The sequence below is a fragment of the Chanos chanos genome, chromosome 3 (assembly GCF_902362185.1).
Source record: "Chanos chanos chromosome 3, fChaCha1.1, whole genome shotgun sequence".
NCBI lineage: Eukaryota > Metazoa > Chordata > Actinopteri > Gonorynchiformes > Chanidae > Chanos > Chanos chanos.
This window is the reverse complement of record NC_044497.1, coordinates 35,042,524-35,058,506: the sequence shown is the minus strand read 5'-3', so window position 1 is coordinate 35,058,506 and position 15,983 is coordinate 35,042,524. Positions and strand designations below refer to the sequence as shown.

Sequence of the window (15,983 nt, the reverse complement as noted above, 5' to 3'; positions counted from 1 at the left end):
AAGAAGTTTAGGGGGTAAAGTGAAAATAAAGGAGGATTTTATTTTAATTTTAATCCCAGCATTGGTCCTTGCATGCTGATACAGTGATTAAAAAAAAAACCCCCAAAAACATACAACACTGAGGCCTTGCAGAGGTTTGTATGTCTTTCATGTTAACAGTTTGTTCTAGCACCCATGTGTTGCAGAGATACATCAAAGGTAATTGATCCAACAGAACTCAAACTAGGTAAAACAACGAGACAGAAATTTTAGCGAGCAAATGCAGCCCATATCTGTGGCAGAGTAAGTGAGTTTTGCTGAGCTGAATATTTCATGCAATGCTGAGGAGTTCAGATCAATCCTTTATAGATTGGCAGCACTCTGCATGGGAATCACAAATGACGGGTGTTTCAAAGAACGTGCAACTAAGACTAGTTGCGTTTTAAACGGTCAAAAAAAGAAGCAAGTTCAAACAGGTATCGGCAGAAGAATTTTAACAGTTAAAAATGAGTGTCGATGGACACTTGCGGAGCCACATTGCGTGTGATTAGATGGCTGGCGTAACCAGTTATCGAGTATTTTTAATAGCCTCTGAGACGTACAGATTTTTTTAATATTCGAGGAACGGTGGTGATACTCCGAAGAGACTGAAATGAGACGAAGTTGAGACGATTTGTTTGTCACGATGCTAAGTAGTAAACATCTCTCAAGCCGTTTTGGTGTCACATTTGGTTTGGATGCTCATTGCGCAGTAATCATTGTCTCGTGTTCTCCAGTGTAGTCTAGACCAGCATAAAATGTTGTTGCTGGTGGATACTGAAATTATGAAAAGATAATTACGCAACAGTGCTAGACTCTAGGTGCAGTGCTCACTCCGTGACCCCAACACGATAGGTGGCAGTAATGCACAGCACTAATTTCGTATGTGCTCTGTCGTTTTACCGTTTGGTGGAGGAAGAAGACCACAGTTCCCGGAGAGTTAGGAAACGTGGCCTTATGAGAAAAAAGAACCAATATAAATGAGAAACAGGTAGTCACAACTGACAGACACGACAGAGACTCACCGTAACTGATTTACACGTCCATATTTATCGTTTTTGACGCCTGACAGTCTCTCAAAAATGGCTGAAGTCGACCAAGGATCGACTTTACCGACTGAATCGACACCGGTGCTGGACAGCTTGAACGCCACAGACAGCAACGGAACCGATGCGGTCAACGGTACCGTGGCCAAATTCGTCGCTACTCCCGAAGGCACCGCGTTGGCATATGGCAGCCTTGTGTTCATGGCATTATTGCCCATCTTCTTTGGTGCCCTCCGCTCTGTCAGCTGTTCGAAGAGCAAGGTAATCAAGGCATCGGGCCAATCAAGCTATCCTCTGTCCTATATACACACTTTATCTGCAGGCAAGCCAGTTTACACGCCGCATCAAATCTGAGGAAGGTGGCCTCCTAGGTAGCGCGAGTGGGCCATTTGCGGAGGGGCGCAAAATTTAATTCAGCTTGTGCGTAAACAGTATCTTAATTTTTTTTTTAATGTTGTGTTTGGAACGTTTAACGCAAGGCCAATGCTACACTAATTTGTGTGTTTGTCTTCTTTATGAGGCCGCTCACTGACTTTATATAAACCAAGTTACCCACCCACAAACATACATTACGGTCCATAGAGGGATTTAGCTTCATCAGATGCAGTCATCAGTATCAGTTCGTTTGGAAGAGGGTACAATAAGTTGTATTAGTCATAACTCCTGTCTCAGTAGGCCATTCCAGCCTGTAAAATACATCATATGATAATCGAATATCGATTTACCCTGTTTGAGAACCGAAAATTCGATCTTAGATCACTTGCCATTTTGTATAACTCTTTGTACTTGAAGACTGACGTTTTGCACAGATGCTTATAATAAACCACTGCGTTGAAAGACAACGTTGACTTAACTTAGAAGTGATGCAGTTGCCATGGTACATAATGTTAGGTGATGAAGTGTGAAATCTGCCTCATATATTAAAGTAACTTAATACGTTTTTTTTAAAATAGGTAGGAAGACTACTGTTAGAAACGTTGAGTGCTCACATTTGATTGCAGGGAATTTATTATCAAACGTCCACTGTTTTGAGCTTGTGTATTTGACTCTGACTGCGGTGCTTTGCCAACTCCAAAATAATTTGAATTGTGATTGAGGCAGTTGTCTTCTAAAAACACTTCACCCCAATCTTTCATTTTTAAAACTGGGACCCACGTTTGCTCCTATTTTGCACAAATAAATCTAATCTCAGCAAGGGAGGGATGATGGTTTGAATAATTGTCGTGTGGTCTTTTGCACTTTTGGTGCTTGTGTGGGGTTAACTGTTATAAAGGAAACACTAACTCGGCCTTTATCACTCATTCTTACACCTCTCGCGCGCGCGCCATCTGCACCGTGCTTCTTCATCGGTTGTGTGTGACATATGGCTCTTACGCACCCCCATGCACCTGACTTTAGGTTTCTTTTTATAACGTCTCTCTGTCCGCTCATTTTATCCGTAGGTTGGCGCCGAAAATGAGTACGATTTTGAGTACCGAGTGAGTATTAGCGATAGCACAGCGTACACATTAATGCTTGTTTTTATTATCATATCTCATTTTTATGTCACTGTCCAGTGGTAATCACACTGATGTTCTCATGATTGAGTGTGTGAATGTTTCATGTGTGTGTAAGCTGTGTTATTTGACAATTTGGCAGCAGGAGTTGTATGATCACTTAAGATTACAGGACTTCCTCATTCTACCGGCATGTGCGTGGCTTTAAAGCGAGAGAGATGACAGCTCAACTAAAGCACCAAAATAAAGGACCACAAGACACTAGATTTGACCCACGCAACAGTTCTAAACCCTGTGTATAAACCATTAGATTAACTCTTATTAAATTCATGAATATTACTGTGTCATGTATTTCAATACAATGAAGGCTACAACTTACATTTGTATCGATACTACACATTACTATAATGTTACCATTATATGCTGGTTTTAGAGAATACAAACTCCTCAGTGTATATCCAATACCTTTGCTTTCTAGACTCGTGCCTTATGTAACACTAGAAATTGCACACATCGTCACACAAGGTATGACTACCACCATTATACCACCAACCATTGGCACCATTCCCCTGCAAAGTTACTCTCCCCCTAACATATACAGTCCCACCACATAGACCTGTTTTATAATAGACACACTTCTGTGTCCCATCTAGTCTGAGTGGCGCAGTCTAAGCTGATTATATCTGAGACCATGAGGCTGTCATAATAGACACATCAGATTCTCAGTCTGGTCCTGTGTGCTACTCTGACCCATTTTAGTTAAATCCCAGTGGAAGCTTTCTCCTTTCTCTCTGAAAATCCTCCAGGGCATGGTCTGACACATGCTCCACCACACTGAAACAGGTTTAAACGAGATTCCCTAAAATTAGACACACACTCGGAAACCGCTTAGGACCTTTTGAAAATCTGTTTTATTTAATTATTTTTTTCTTTGAAGTTGAAGTGGGTTGTCTTTTTTTTTAACTAACGAATTAAAAAAAAAAAATAAGCGACTAAAATGCTTGTGAATGTCAGCTGACAGAAATTATTACACAGATCACTGTGTAATCACAGTAAAAAAAAAAGTGATTAGTGTTTGAGAGTATACTGAGTAGTGTGTTTGTATGTGTTTGAGAATGAGCATGTTTAAACTGTTGTCCTATGGAAACTAAGGCTTTTCTAAGTCTCTGCCTTTCTCTTTCTCTCTCTTTGTCTGTAGAATTCCTCAGATATGCCAGAGACCATTACAAGCAAAGATGCTGCACGGTTTCCCATCATTGCCAGCTGTACTCTTTTTGGCCTCTATCTCTTCTTCAAGGTGAGATTCTACTCTCCGTCTCAGGACTAGTCACGTCGCCTGTATCTGTCCCTCTCCCAACCTCTCGCTTGTCCTCCCTCAGTCAAACCTAACAGAAATGAACAGGCCAGTTTTGCGGTGTTGTTTCATAGATGTGAGATTGAGTCTCTGCTGTGCTATGTTGCCTTGGGGTTAGGTACCTTGGTCAAAGGGGCACATCAGCAACCAATCATCATGCTTTAAGTGTAAACCCACAAATCTATGGTTACCAGGCTATTTCCCTTTCCACTACATCATCACCACCCAAAGTACTGTTTTGTCTAATGAATAAGATTGTTCTAATAATGTCCATGTCTTATAAGGCCATACTGCTGTGGCCATGGTTTCAGTAAGTAGCATGACAAATATTGTTGTCTTATTGTTTTTCATCAGAAAAGAACTAGTCTTGCATTTTTTTTTCTGCCTAAGTGTCTTTGGGGGCTGTGTTCATAATGCACATTTGGATTCCAGGGAACAAACTTCAGTTTCTGCTTTTGTTTGTAGATTTTCTCCCAAGAGTATATAAACCTGCTGTTATCCATGTATTTCTTCGTACTGGGGATCTTAGCCCTGTCTCACACTATGAGGTAAGGGGTTGGGGTGTTTAATCAGTTTCAATGTTTCATTAGCTTTTATTTTAAGCCACCTTCTCCAGTCTCTTCATGAAAATTATTCATGGTTTTCTGTCTTTTGTATTTCAGTCCATTCATGAATAAAGTTTTTCCTGCCAACCTTCCCATCAAACAGTATCAACTTCTCTTTACTCAAGGGTCTGGAGAAAGCAAAGAGGGTAAGGACTAGAAAGTGTGCATGCGTGTGTGCTGTGCTCATAAGACTATGTGTACACATATGTGAGTGGATTAAGGAGACAGAGAATAAGTGAGCTGTACAAAAGTCATTTTTCTTGAGTAGGTGAATGAACAAGTGAGGGAGCAAATTGAAAGCAGGAGAAGAAGTTTGTGTGTGTGTGTGTGTGTGTGTGTGTGTGTGTGTGTGTAGGTAGAGTGAATGAAACTGAGAGATGGAAAGAGAGACTCAAAACTGTTAGGGTTGGATGGTTTCTGTCACATTTCTATTTTGATCATAGTGAGAGAGTGAAGAGCTTTTTAACACATTTTTTTTTCTCCACCATTAGAAATTGTCAACTATGAGTTTGACACCAAGGACTTGGTTTGCCTGGCTATCAGCAGTGTGGTGGGAGTTTGGTATGTCCTCAAGAAGGTACAGAATCTCTACCAAACAACTATACGTGACACACACTCACAAACAGCAGGGTCTCTGTGGCCAGAGGTCCCTGTTAGAGTGAACTATAGATGTACACTTTAAAGAACCCTGGGTATAAGCTGATATGTTAAATTGATCTGAATGTTTTGCTGCTGTTCAGGGGTTGATATGCGTCTTGTCCATAGATATGTATGCATTGTTAGATTTTACTGGCATAAAAGAATGGCAGCCTCCGTATGAAAAGAGGTTTGCCATTTGAACTACCACTCTGAATTTCCTCAGGAAATATATCAGGCTTTCACCTCCTTTGAGTCCCTTTCGGGCCTGAGCTGAAGTTTGTAAAGATGAGGATGAGAATGTTTTTATGAGGTTTTATCCCCGTGGTCACACAGTCGAGTCACAATGGACTTTTTCTGGGAAGTCATAACCACTGTGTGTATTTTCACACTATGCTTCTGAGATACACTTAGTGTGGCACTCCAACCAACCAGTTGAGGGCGCTATTGCAACGGTTGGGAGGTAATCCCCCCACCGGCTTGCCAGACACAAGCAGTGCCAGTAGTGTTTGTGTGGATGCCAGGCCTAACCAGAAGCTCTGCTGCAGGATCATTTTTTTTAAGTCAGATATTTAATTCCAAGTGAAAGCACTTCAGAGAGACCCATCTATTTTGTTTTATGTATTTAATATTAAAGTTCTAGGTGGCCAGTAATCCCTTTGTGTGTTTGATTGGCAGCACTGGATAGCCAATAATCTCTTTGGCTTGGCCTTTGCCCTGAATGGTGTGGAATTGCTTCACCTGAACAACGTCAGCACTGGCTGCATTTTGCTGGGGGGCCTGTTTGTGTACGACGTGTTCTGGGTGAGTGTTGTCTTACACACACACACAGACATACACACGCACTACTGGAATGGTGAGCAGCTCATCTGATGAACTCATGATCAGTGACCTTGTGGAATAAACACAACTCAACTCAGTGCCCTCTCTCTTTAGGTTTTTGGCACCAATGTCATGGTTACTGTTGCCAAGTCCTTTGAGGCACCCATCAAATGTGAGTAAAGTAATATTTTATCATTTTGTCTCTTACTAAAGAACTAGAAAGATGCAATTGACCATTCAGCACCCCAGTGAACAGCAGGCATTTTAAGACCTTGATTTTGACAGAAAGCCTTTCACTGCAGTATTCTTGGTTTTGTAGAAAGACTGTTTCTGATAGTCCTGCGTTAGTTATAGTTATGGCTTATGACCCTCAGCCCTTAAGTCAGAGCAGTTACTGTGACATCACCGATATGCCACTAAAAACTAAATTAAAGCCCGAAAAAGAAGACCCTGATGTACCTGATGTACTGCAGATTTTAATTACCCTTCTAAGAAAAAAAGAGTATTTTTTCAAATGATTGGCAACATTTAGTATTTGACACATTTCATTTGGCGGTAACTTCCACACTGGTTGAAAGAATTCTCAACAGCCTTTTAGTTTAAAGCATTGCAGGTGTTGTCAAAATTTTGGGAGATGGATCTGGTCTTATAATGAATGTGCTTTACAGACTTACACCAATAATAATACCAGTGATACTGAACAGTATATAATGTCTCTAATAGTGTATTATCTAATGTCCCTGTTTCACCAGATGTAAGAAATCTCAGCTACACATTGATCCATGTATGAGTAACTTGTTGAGACTTTTTTTTCTGCTTTTTTTTCCTTCCTTCAGTCAGTTTTGAACTCCACTGTCAAACCACCTGAACTCACAGGATCTTTTCATGCTCACACTTTTTATGTAACACCTTACAGAGCCCAGAGCCTTCCCGCCCTCTCCTTATGACATCACACCGCACACTGAATCCCAACTGATCACTGTTAGTGAACAAGTTCACTGAACTAATAACATGCTTTTTTTTTTGTTGTTGTTGTTGTTCTGTGTGTCAGTGGTGTTCCCTCAGGACTTGCTGGAGAGGGGACTGGATGCCAGTAATTTTGCCATGCTGGGACTGGGAGACATTGTCATTCCAGGTTAGTGTAATGGGTGTATCAGTGCCTCCCAGCACGGTCCCTCAGACTCCTCTGCCCTGTACATGTGTCCAGTGTTGGGTCATTGTTTTGGTAAGCACAATCAGTTTTACAAATGCAGAGCTGAAATCCTGATGTGCAGGGCAGCTGGGCCTGTTGGACTGGACTGAAAAAAAGCACTCTCTCTCTCTGGGTTACACAAACACTCCCATCAACAGAACTGAAGTAATCTCTTTAGTGGAAATGAATCTTCCATCCTTGTTGCAGCACCAACAAGGACAGATCAGAAAACACTGATTAAGGTCATGCAGTGTACAGGATGATGTTGATATTAGACTTTGGACCGTTAGGGCGTAATGTGTTCTTAACCTGCAGTGTTAGGTGGTGCGGTCTTCTAAGCCACCTCTGTCTTGTGTTTGATTTATAAGGGATCTTCATCGCCTTGCTGCTCCGGTTTGATGTTAGGTGAGTGTCCCTCCCCCCTTCATCCTTTCAGTTCTCTCAGAACTTCATTGTGATCTATGCTGGCCTAGAACTATTTTATGTTTATCGTCTCTCTCCTTCTCTCTTTATTTTTCTGCATCCTCAGTCTGAAGAAGAACTCACGGACTTACTTCTACACCAGCTTCCTGGCTTACATCTTTGGCCTTGGACTGACCATATTTGTCATGCACACTTTCAAACACGCCCAGGTGAGGGAGAAAAAGAATGGGAGAGAGACTGGTACTGGGTCATATGTTGAGACTTTGAGCTCTAGAAACATGAGTTAAACATGGATAGAATAATTAAAAAAAAAAAAAAAAAAAAATGTATTTGATGTATGAATGAGGTTCTGCTGGCACAGGGCAGTGCAGGTTAGTGACATGGGATTTAGACATAAGCGCATTATGGATAGAGTCGTTGTCATTGTGACCTCACTACTTCTGAATCCTGATTGGTTTTGGATTTTGTCTCTTTCCCAGCCTGCCTTACTGTACCTTGTCCCAGCATGTGTGGGATTCCCTGTGGTGGTTGCGCTGGTAAAAGGAGAGCTGACAGAATTGTTCAGGTAATTTGACTTTTCTTTTACTTTCAGTTGCTTCATCTGTTTGTCCACCTCTCCCTCCCCTAATCTGTTCATTTGTCCACCTTTTCCGATTATCTTCTCTCCTTCCTTTCTTCCATGAGTCACAGCAGTCTTTTTCCTACACACACACACACACATGTGTGTGTGCCTGCGTGGAACTGGGGACCCTTCATCGACTACCATTATAATAAAATGAAAGAGAAACATCCTAACTTTAGCTGAAAAAAACCATGTAGTTTTCTTTTGCCCTGGGGGGATTATGATATTGACCTTGTTTTGACAAGGCACCCTCAGGAGAATTACGTGCTTTCAGTAAAATGTTCACTTAAGTTAAAGTTAGAAGAGCCAGTGCATTCACATACACCTGATCCTCAGCAGATCTGTCTCTTTACTGAGCCTATACCCACCTCTTCAAAACTCTAACAAAGGCTCTCTCACATCCATATACCCACTTTTGTTCCCACACACACACGCACACACTCATCCCCTCTTAATCCTTATCAGTCTGATGATCTGGTTGGTGGACCCAGTTGGCACTCGGGCAGGTAAAATTCAGGAGACTAGCAGGCACCTGTTCTGTGCCCAGTGAACAGTGCATTCCACTCGAAGTGCTGTTGCCAGGATACTCCACTGGCACTGATAGTCGTCATGGAAACTGTGACCTTTATAGTGGCACCTCGCCACTCGAACAGGGATTTGCGGTTCTAACATGACCAGAGGCGAAAAGAGAGTAGTACGCCTGCTGCTTTTTTTTTTTTCCCCACTTTTTCTTTTCTTCCATTTGTCTTCATCTTTTTCTATCAGCTTGTTTTGAAGCCCTGGAGCTTCCGGTCTTTCTCTTTCTCCAAATTTACTCTTCTCCAAAGTAGAACGCAGACCAGAAACCTTGATAGCCAAGAGTAGCATGGTTCCCTCTACTGGCTGTCTTTAAGGTGGTTATCATAAACGTCTGTATATCCTCCTTTCTTCTCTCTCTCTCTTTCCTGTTTTTCTCTCCCTGGCCTTCGCCTTCCTTCTTTCCTCTCTTCCTCGCCGCGGCGTTCAGCTACGAGTCGTCGGACGAGGTGTTGCCTCACACCCCGCGCCTCACCCACTTCCCGACAGTGTCAGGCTCTCCGGCCAGTCTGGCTAACTCCATGCAGAGTTCCCCCTCCTCCCCCCGTCGACGCAGACACACCCCCACCTCCATGTAGTGACAGCACATTTTGGGCAGGTACACCTTTTAATGTGCCCAAACCCTCAGTGTGTCATACCCATCCATTCAGTAATACCCCCCCCCCCCCCGCCCCCAACATGCAGACTACACATCCCTCCCAATGTAACCCCAACCTTCAACCTCCCGTCCCTCCCATTCATTCTGTAGCCTCTCTGCAAAGCGACGCGGTCCGTTGTATGCAGGCAAATCCGCTTTTCCTGCTGCTTTTCAGTGGTGGTTTCCCTGTATGTTCATCACGTCATCGAATATGTTTTGTTTAGAAAGGGCACGTCGTGTGAGTGGGTCAAACACACTCCAGTACTCACTTGAACTTCCCAGTCACTGCCTGAACCTTCGTTTCGCCCCGTGCTTCGCTTTGCTCTGTTTCTCATTTTTCTGTGTAGTGCCAAAGCTGTTTACCCAGTCTGTCTGCACCTGCCGCTCACCTGGGCAAGGCGATCGTGTGCCCATCTCCTCTTCCCAGGACTCTGTGGAAGAGCTCTGCATGGTTCCTCACCCATACAGACTAAACTGAGCCCACTAAAAGAAAAGAGACATTCATAAATATATGATGAAAAAATTTCCCTTTCTTGCCTTTTATTTTGAGGTATTAAAAATTGTTATACTTGTTAACACAGACACAAGAAGACCATTAAATATGTTCTCACCACTACAGTGATTTTTTTTTTTTTTTTTGGTTATCCACCTAGGGCTTAATATTTTTACCTCAAAATGACATCTTGCTTGCAGATTAAAATGGCAGGTATGAAACTGAAATTTCATCTCTCTCTCTCTCTCTGTCACTCTCTCTTGCCATTTCAGGTATGATGAATCTACTCTTGAGGGAGAAGCCTCAGCAAAAGAGGAGAAGACAGAGACAGATAAAGACAAATAAATGACCCTTGATCACTTCCTCCATTTGCCACCGCTACATTTCATTGGCTGTGCGTCCTCCTGGCCACACGAGGGCGCTACAGTTCACACTGCAGATGTGTGTCGTGTTGTACATGGAGCTGACAGATGTGTTGATAACTGTTAATGATGATACTGGGATGTTTTGTAGTAAATAAATGGTTTGTAAACCGAGAAACAGATGTACAACAAACTTACTCTGTGCCTATGTATCCCTATTTGTTTCCATGTTTCCATATTTGTTTGTATTTTCGCTCAGTTCTGCCTTCTGCTTTCTCGTAGGATTTTTATTTTCCTTTTTTAAGGGCCAGAATTTTAACCTTTTTTTTGGACGGGGGAACAGAACATGGAAAAAGATGAGTTTGGTTCAAATGATCTCAGATATGTTTTGAGAACATATTAGATGTTTCATTAAAAATGTTCTGATCTCAGTTCAGTGATGTGATCATCGCTAAAAGTATTAGGGGTAGTCTCTCAGTGATATAGTTTTTGGACCCCCCCAGCAGCTCAATCTGGCAACCCAAACGTATCTATTTATAAATTGATCATGTTCTTCACAGCAGAGGATTATAAGGGACATGGAATAGGATTCTCTGCTTCTCTATTTTGTCTATTCTATTTATATACAAAATAATTTTCTTTTCATTTTCCCTTTAGAGGAGGCCAAAATGGGACCAAATGTTTCCTAAATGTCAAACCTCCTCTGGTCTGAACCCCTCAGTGGTACTTCTTTTCCGTTTGAAATGTCTGATCTTAGGAGGATGAGTTAGGGCTGCCCTGGGTTGAGGGAGCTGGACAAGGACAGTTTGCGTGGGGTTGTGTAAATGGACAGCAGCTTTTGTATTGTGCTCGGTAAAGATCACATTTGTTGGTATAATGCTAAGCTTTTTGAAATACAGTGGCTAATTGTTTTTTTGGGTTTTTTTATTTTATTTTTCTTTCCCCCTACCTGCAGTATATTCTTTACTTCTCCCAATGTACCAGTGCAAGTGTAAAACTAAGCTTCCTTGAGGAGCTGATATCATTCACACATATGTTTTTTGTTTTTTTTTTAATTTACAATAAACCGTGGCTCAGGCCACTGTGCAGATGCATCAGATCTCACGGTGTATGTGTGTGTGTTTGATATTTGCCTATGGATAGGATAGGGTTTGTGTTTGAAGTTGAAGTGAACAATAAGGTCAGTATTAAGTGATAACAATCAAATAACACTAAAGGAATGGCCCAGATTACTGTAGATTTTCACCAGTTTATTCAGAAATCTACTGCTGTAGAGCTGCTATATCCACTAGGTGGTAATACCAGCACATATGAGCATGCCCAGTGGTTGCCTCTCTGTTGATGATGTAAGTACTCTGAATTTCCTCTAGAGGACAGTAAACGCTAAATCAGTGTTTGTACTTGGTAGCAGGAGGAGAGGGAAGGAGGGAAGGTGACAATTTTTTGTAATGCTTGTTTAAAGAGTGTTTGTGAAATGGCAGTCCACATGAACCTACATAACTGTTCCACATGAGTTTAGTCCTGAAGACTGGGCTACAGTTGGTCTTTTCTCAGTTGGATTTACATGACCATGTTCAAACATGTTAGCTTTTGTAGAATTTGTGCATTAAATGGTCCCAAACAAACACATACTGGCTGATTATAGAGTGCAAGACCGTTTTGACGCAGACTAGCGCTTCTAATTTGTGCCCCTTGAGGGATAAATAAAACTTCTAGTTATACATACAGACATAGTGAAAGATTACAAAAGAAATATGCCTCTTGCATATGAATTTCTGCATTTGCATTCTGCTAACAGGGCCAATAATGTTAAAACTGACCAGAATTAGAGTAATGCCTAATAAGAGTTAGAGAAATGATGCTGGATAGAAGGAGGGATGGATGTACACATTGTGGTAGATAGGGATTCATTGAAATTGGTTTGTTAGACCCAGTTCCCTTAGGCACTGTGTAAATTTGCTTATATGGACTACAAATTGTGGCCAGTCAGTGTCATGTGTTTGAAATAGGACAGTGAGAGTTACTATGAACATGTACGGGTCTGTAATGATAATATTTAAGGAAAAGGGAAACATTTAAGTGGAGTCTAAAGGTTCCACTGAATGTGTTTGCGGTCTGTGTGTAGGTAACATTGACTATATCTACTGATGCAGTTCTTTTAATGTTCAGACTGACAGGCAAACAAATAAAGCCATGAACTCTCTCTCTCTCTCTCTCTTCCTCTCTCTCCCTCACACACACTCAGACATTAGTACACAGAGAGCCCTCTATTCAAATAGCAAGATAACCTAGGTGGGACATATAGCCAAACACACACGCACACACACACTACATCATATCTGTAAAGCCAGACCCATGAGGCTGTGAGAGAGTTGTGGGGGGTAGAGTGTTCTGTTCTGTAATTCTAACCAGAAGCGTAAAAACACTTTTCCTTACACTGCAATTCAAAGCTTTTACCATGTGCTCCCCTCTGTGAGAAAGAGAGAGAGCTAGGTCATACATCCTAAGTCTGTGGAAATCTACATACTCAGACCCATTCTGCATATTACTGTTCTTTGCCTGTGTATGTTGAGTGTGTGTGTGTGTGTGTGTGTGTGTGTGTGTGTGTGTGTGTGTGTGTGTGTGTAGAATAGCACAGACAGGAAAGGGGTACTGGATGTTAATGCAAGGGTCAGGTTTCAAAGCTGGAACATCTGCAGATCTCTTTCTTCTCTCCTTCTTTTCTCTCTCTCTCTCTCTCTCTCTCTCTCTCTTTTTCTATCTCCTGTCCTTTAGAACCTCCTTGCTGCCGCTCTGCTCTGCTTTCCCCCTCCCTGTCCCCCATGCAGGTGTGTGGCTCTTTTTGGGAGCCGCGTTTAGAGCTCCTACGCCCTCTTACTCATGTCACGGACCCCTAAAACAAGTACACAGCATTAGCTCAGTTACCATGGAGTTGTTGGGTGAATCGGCCTCTGTCTCCTTGACAACCTTACTATGGGGTTCCCTGACCTTCGCAGCCCCTTTGCTGGCCACAGGCTAAAGAGGGCTCAGGACGTCAGTGTTAAACCATTGATGTGTAAAGCTTTGGGTTCTATCTCTGTGTCTTTGTGTTTATTAGAAGAGGCCTTCGGATGGATGGACTGAATGAGGACCACCCTCATGTACTCCTCCTGTCAGAAGACACTAGTTATCATCACAAGTGCCTGTCTTTTGTGCTTTGCTTTCAGTTCAACTACAGAGAATCAAAAGGATTTAAAATATGAGGCAAGGTGAAATTGTTTGAGATCATTCTGGAATTCAGTGTGGTGGTTGTATCACAATGTACTTAGTAAGATGGGAGCAGAGAGGAGAGAGAGACAGAGAGAGAGACAGAGGGAGAAAGAGAAAGAGGTAGAGAGAAGGGGCAGAAGGTGAAAGAGATATAAAATGAGGGATGAGAACTGGTAAAGTACTTTGGATGTACTGTGAAGTTTCCAGAGCTGTGGGGTCAGGAGAGAATATGTGACATATGTGTGTGAGAGAGCATAGAAAGAAAGAAAGAAAGAAAGAAAGAAAGAAAGAAAGAAAGATAAACAACATTTTGAAATCTGTTTCTCTATTTCACCTTGTATTTCACTGATTTATGGGGGCTCGTGGAAAACTATTCTATTCTTTCCTTTCTACCAGACTAGCCAGTAATTTCGTTAAAGCAATGCGTATAAAATTTCATCTCTTCTCATAGTTTCATATTTTAATGAAACACAGCTGATACAGCCCCTGCCTCTGCTGTTGTTTATGTAAAGAGTCTAAATTAGCAAAATACTAATAGTAATAACTATTAAAACTGTAGCAATTACCACCAGCAAACTTCATTTACATACCTCTAGGCCACGCAAAAAAAAGCCTTCCTGTTTGATTTAATTCACTGGTGGTTCAACTGATTTATACCATCAGCTATCTAGCACCTGGGTTTATAGATAAATCTGCAAATTAAGCTTCTAGAAGAAGTGACCTTCTAAAAATGTTGTGGTGACATTTGGGAGGGTATTTCTGGAGGCCCTAAAGAAACAGAATTGGTCAAATTTGCATAAATCAGTCCCCACCAAAATCTAGTGACTGTGAAGTAATATTTGTGAGTAATATTTTACATTTTAGACACTAAAAGGAGGGCTGGATCTCACCTCTTGAACCGCCGTACATCAGTGTAAGTGATGGGATATGACAGAGCCAGCCGTAAAAAGTCATTGATGAAGAAGTAGACTGGTGTCAGCAGAGAGCTGACAGGTCACAGAGTGTTCTGCCAAAGCAGGAATGATCTAGAGAGAAGCCAAGCTCAGTTTGAAACAACATCCAAAATGGCTATTGCTGATACTACTGCTACCATTTCAGTACACACACGTGTGTGTGTGTGTGTGTGTGTGTGTGAGAGAGAGAGAGAGAGAGAGAGAGAGAGAGAGAAACTGTTTACATGAAAAAGAGGATTATTTTCACAGAGACCTGAATGGGAATCCCTGATAGACGCTTGATTAAAATGATCAAGTGTGTGTGTGTGTGTGTGTGTGTGTGTGTGTGTCTCTCTCTCTCTCTCTCTCGCTCTTTCTCACAAATTTCTCCGTCAGCATCACCCCAGAAACAAGTACAGAGGCAAAACCACTTGCGCCCCCTTTCCTTTTCTCAAACCCTTTCTCTCTGAAACATAGTTTAAGTGAACTGGTTGCCTTCCTCTGCTTTGACAGGAAGAGTTGCTGTACTTGCTTGGTGTTGGTTTGCCTTTATGCTTATGCTTTGCCTTAGAGAAGCGGATTAGCTAAAGGAGGCCTCACACACGACAGCGGCTTCCGTTTTATTCAACTTCAGCCAATACAGAAACAACAGAAGTACCTCGAAAAAGAGAAAGGAGGGAAAGGAAGGGGAGAATGAAGGGACGGGGGAGGGATGGGGGGGTGAGGGGAGTTGTTTCCCAGAATGACTGAAACAGCTGAAGCAGGATGTCAATCATATGAAGAAAACATATCAACTATAATGATTATGTACATGTCTCTCTCTTATCTGTCAACATACTCATTAAATAGGTGACTCTCCCTGCTTTCATATTGATGACAATGTCAAACCATCTGAGGCTCATGGGAAATACATGTCGCTTCCTGTAGAATGCCACCGGAGGTTCCACAGGAGGAGAGGAGAGACAGGTTTGAAGTGGTAGCTGTTCACAGGTGTGTGGTATTGTCTCACTGAAGTTGTGGTTTGTTCCAGTAACCTGAGCAGCACAGGCTTTCTGTTCACCGGTCACCAGAGATGGTTTAAGTCCTGAACGAGGAGCGGGGGGGCAGGGGGGCAGGGGGCGGGAAGGAATGTAAGTATATAATGGTTGTAATTAGGTGTGAGAGTGTAATGTCAGTTAAACATCATTTTTACATTGCTAAGCTTGTGCACGTGTAAGGCGAGTCATCCAACAACTCTGTTTGAAAATGGTCACCACGGAACAATAAAGAAAGACACACGCAAATACACATACACAAATGTCCAGATACAAACACTGTCACATATGTTATGGCTCTCTCTGTCTCTCTGTCTCTGCCCCCCCCCCCCCTCTCTCTCTCTCTGTGTGTGACTTCATGGCCTGTTGAGTACCATAAAAAGGTGAAGAGCTCGTATATAATCTCCACTGTGGGGTATTATAACTTCAGAAGTGATGGAAAGACTCATGTTTGGGCGTTGATTTTTGGAAATTGAGGTTGTGGAA

The 15,983-nt window shown here is 42.1% G+C and overlaps 1 protein-coding gene across 2 annotated transcripts; it reads left to right on the top strand.

Moving 5' to 3' along the window:
• The first annotated feature begins 939 nt into the window (after positions 1 to 939).
• On the top strand, positions 940 to 11,381 carry hm13 (histocompatibility (minor) 13). Of its 2 annotated transcripts, none has more exons than XM_030767453.1 (12): positions 940 to 1,325; positions 3,759 to 3,857; positions 4,380 to 4,462; positions 4,577 to 4,665; positions 5,011 to 5,096; positions 5,834 to 5,959; positions 6,092 to 6,149; positions 7,029 to 7,112; positions 7,538 to 7,574; positions 7,699 to 7,801; positions 8,072 to 8,157; positions 10,193 to 11,381. In XM_030767453.1, the coding sequence occupies exons 1-12, from the start codon at positions 1,101 to 1,103 to the stop codon at positions 10,263 to 10,265; spliced, it is 1,149 nt and encodes a 382-aa protein (XP_030623313.1). In that variant the 5' UTR covers positions 940 to 1,100; the 3' UTR covers positions 10,266 to 11,381. The 2 variants fall into 2 exon arrangements, with proteins under 2 accessions (XP_030623313.1, XP_030623312.1); XM_030767452.1 differs by lacking the exon at positions 10,193 to 11,381 and adding an exon at positions 9,221 to 9,383.
• Positions 11,382 to 15,983: the final 4,602 nt, after the last annotated feature.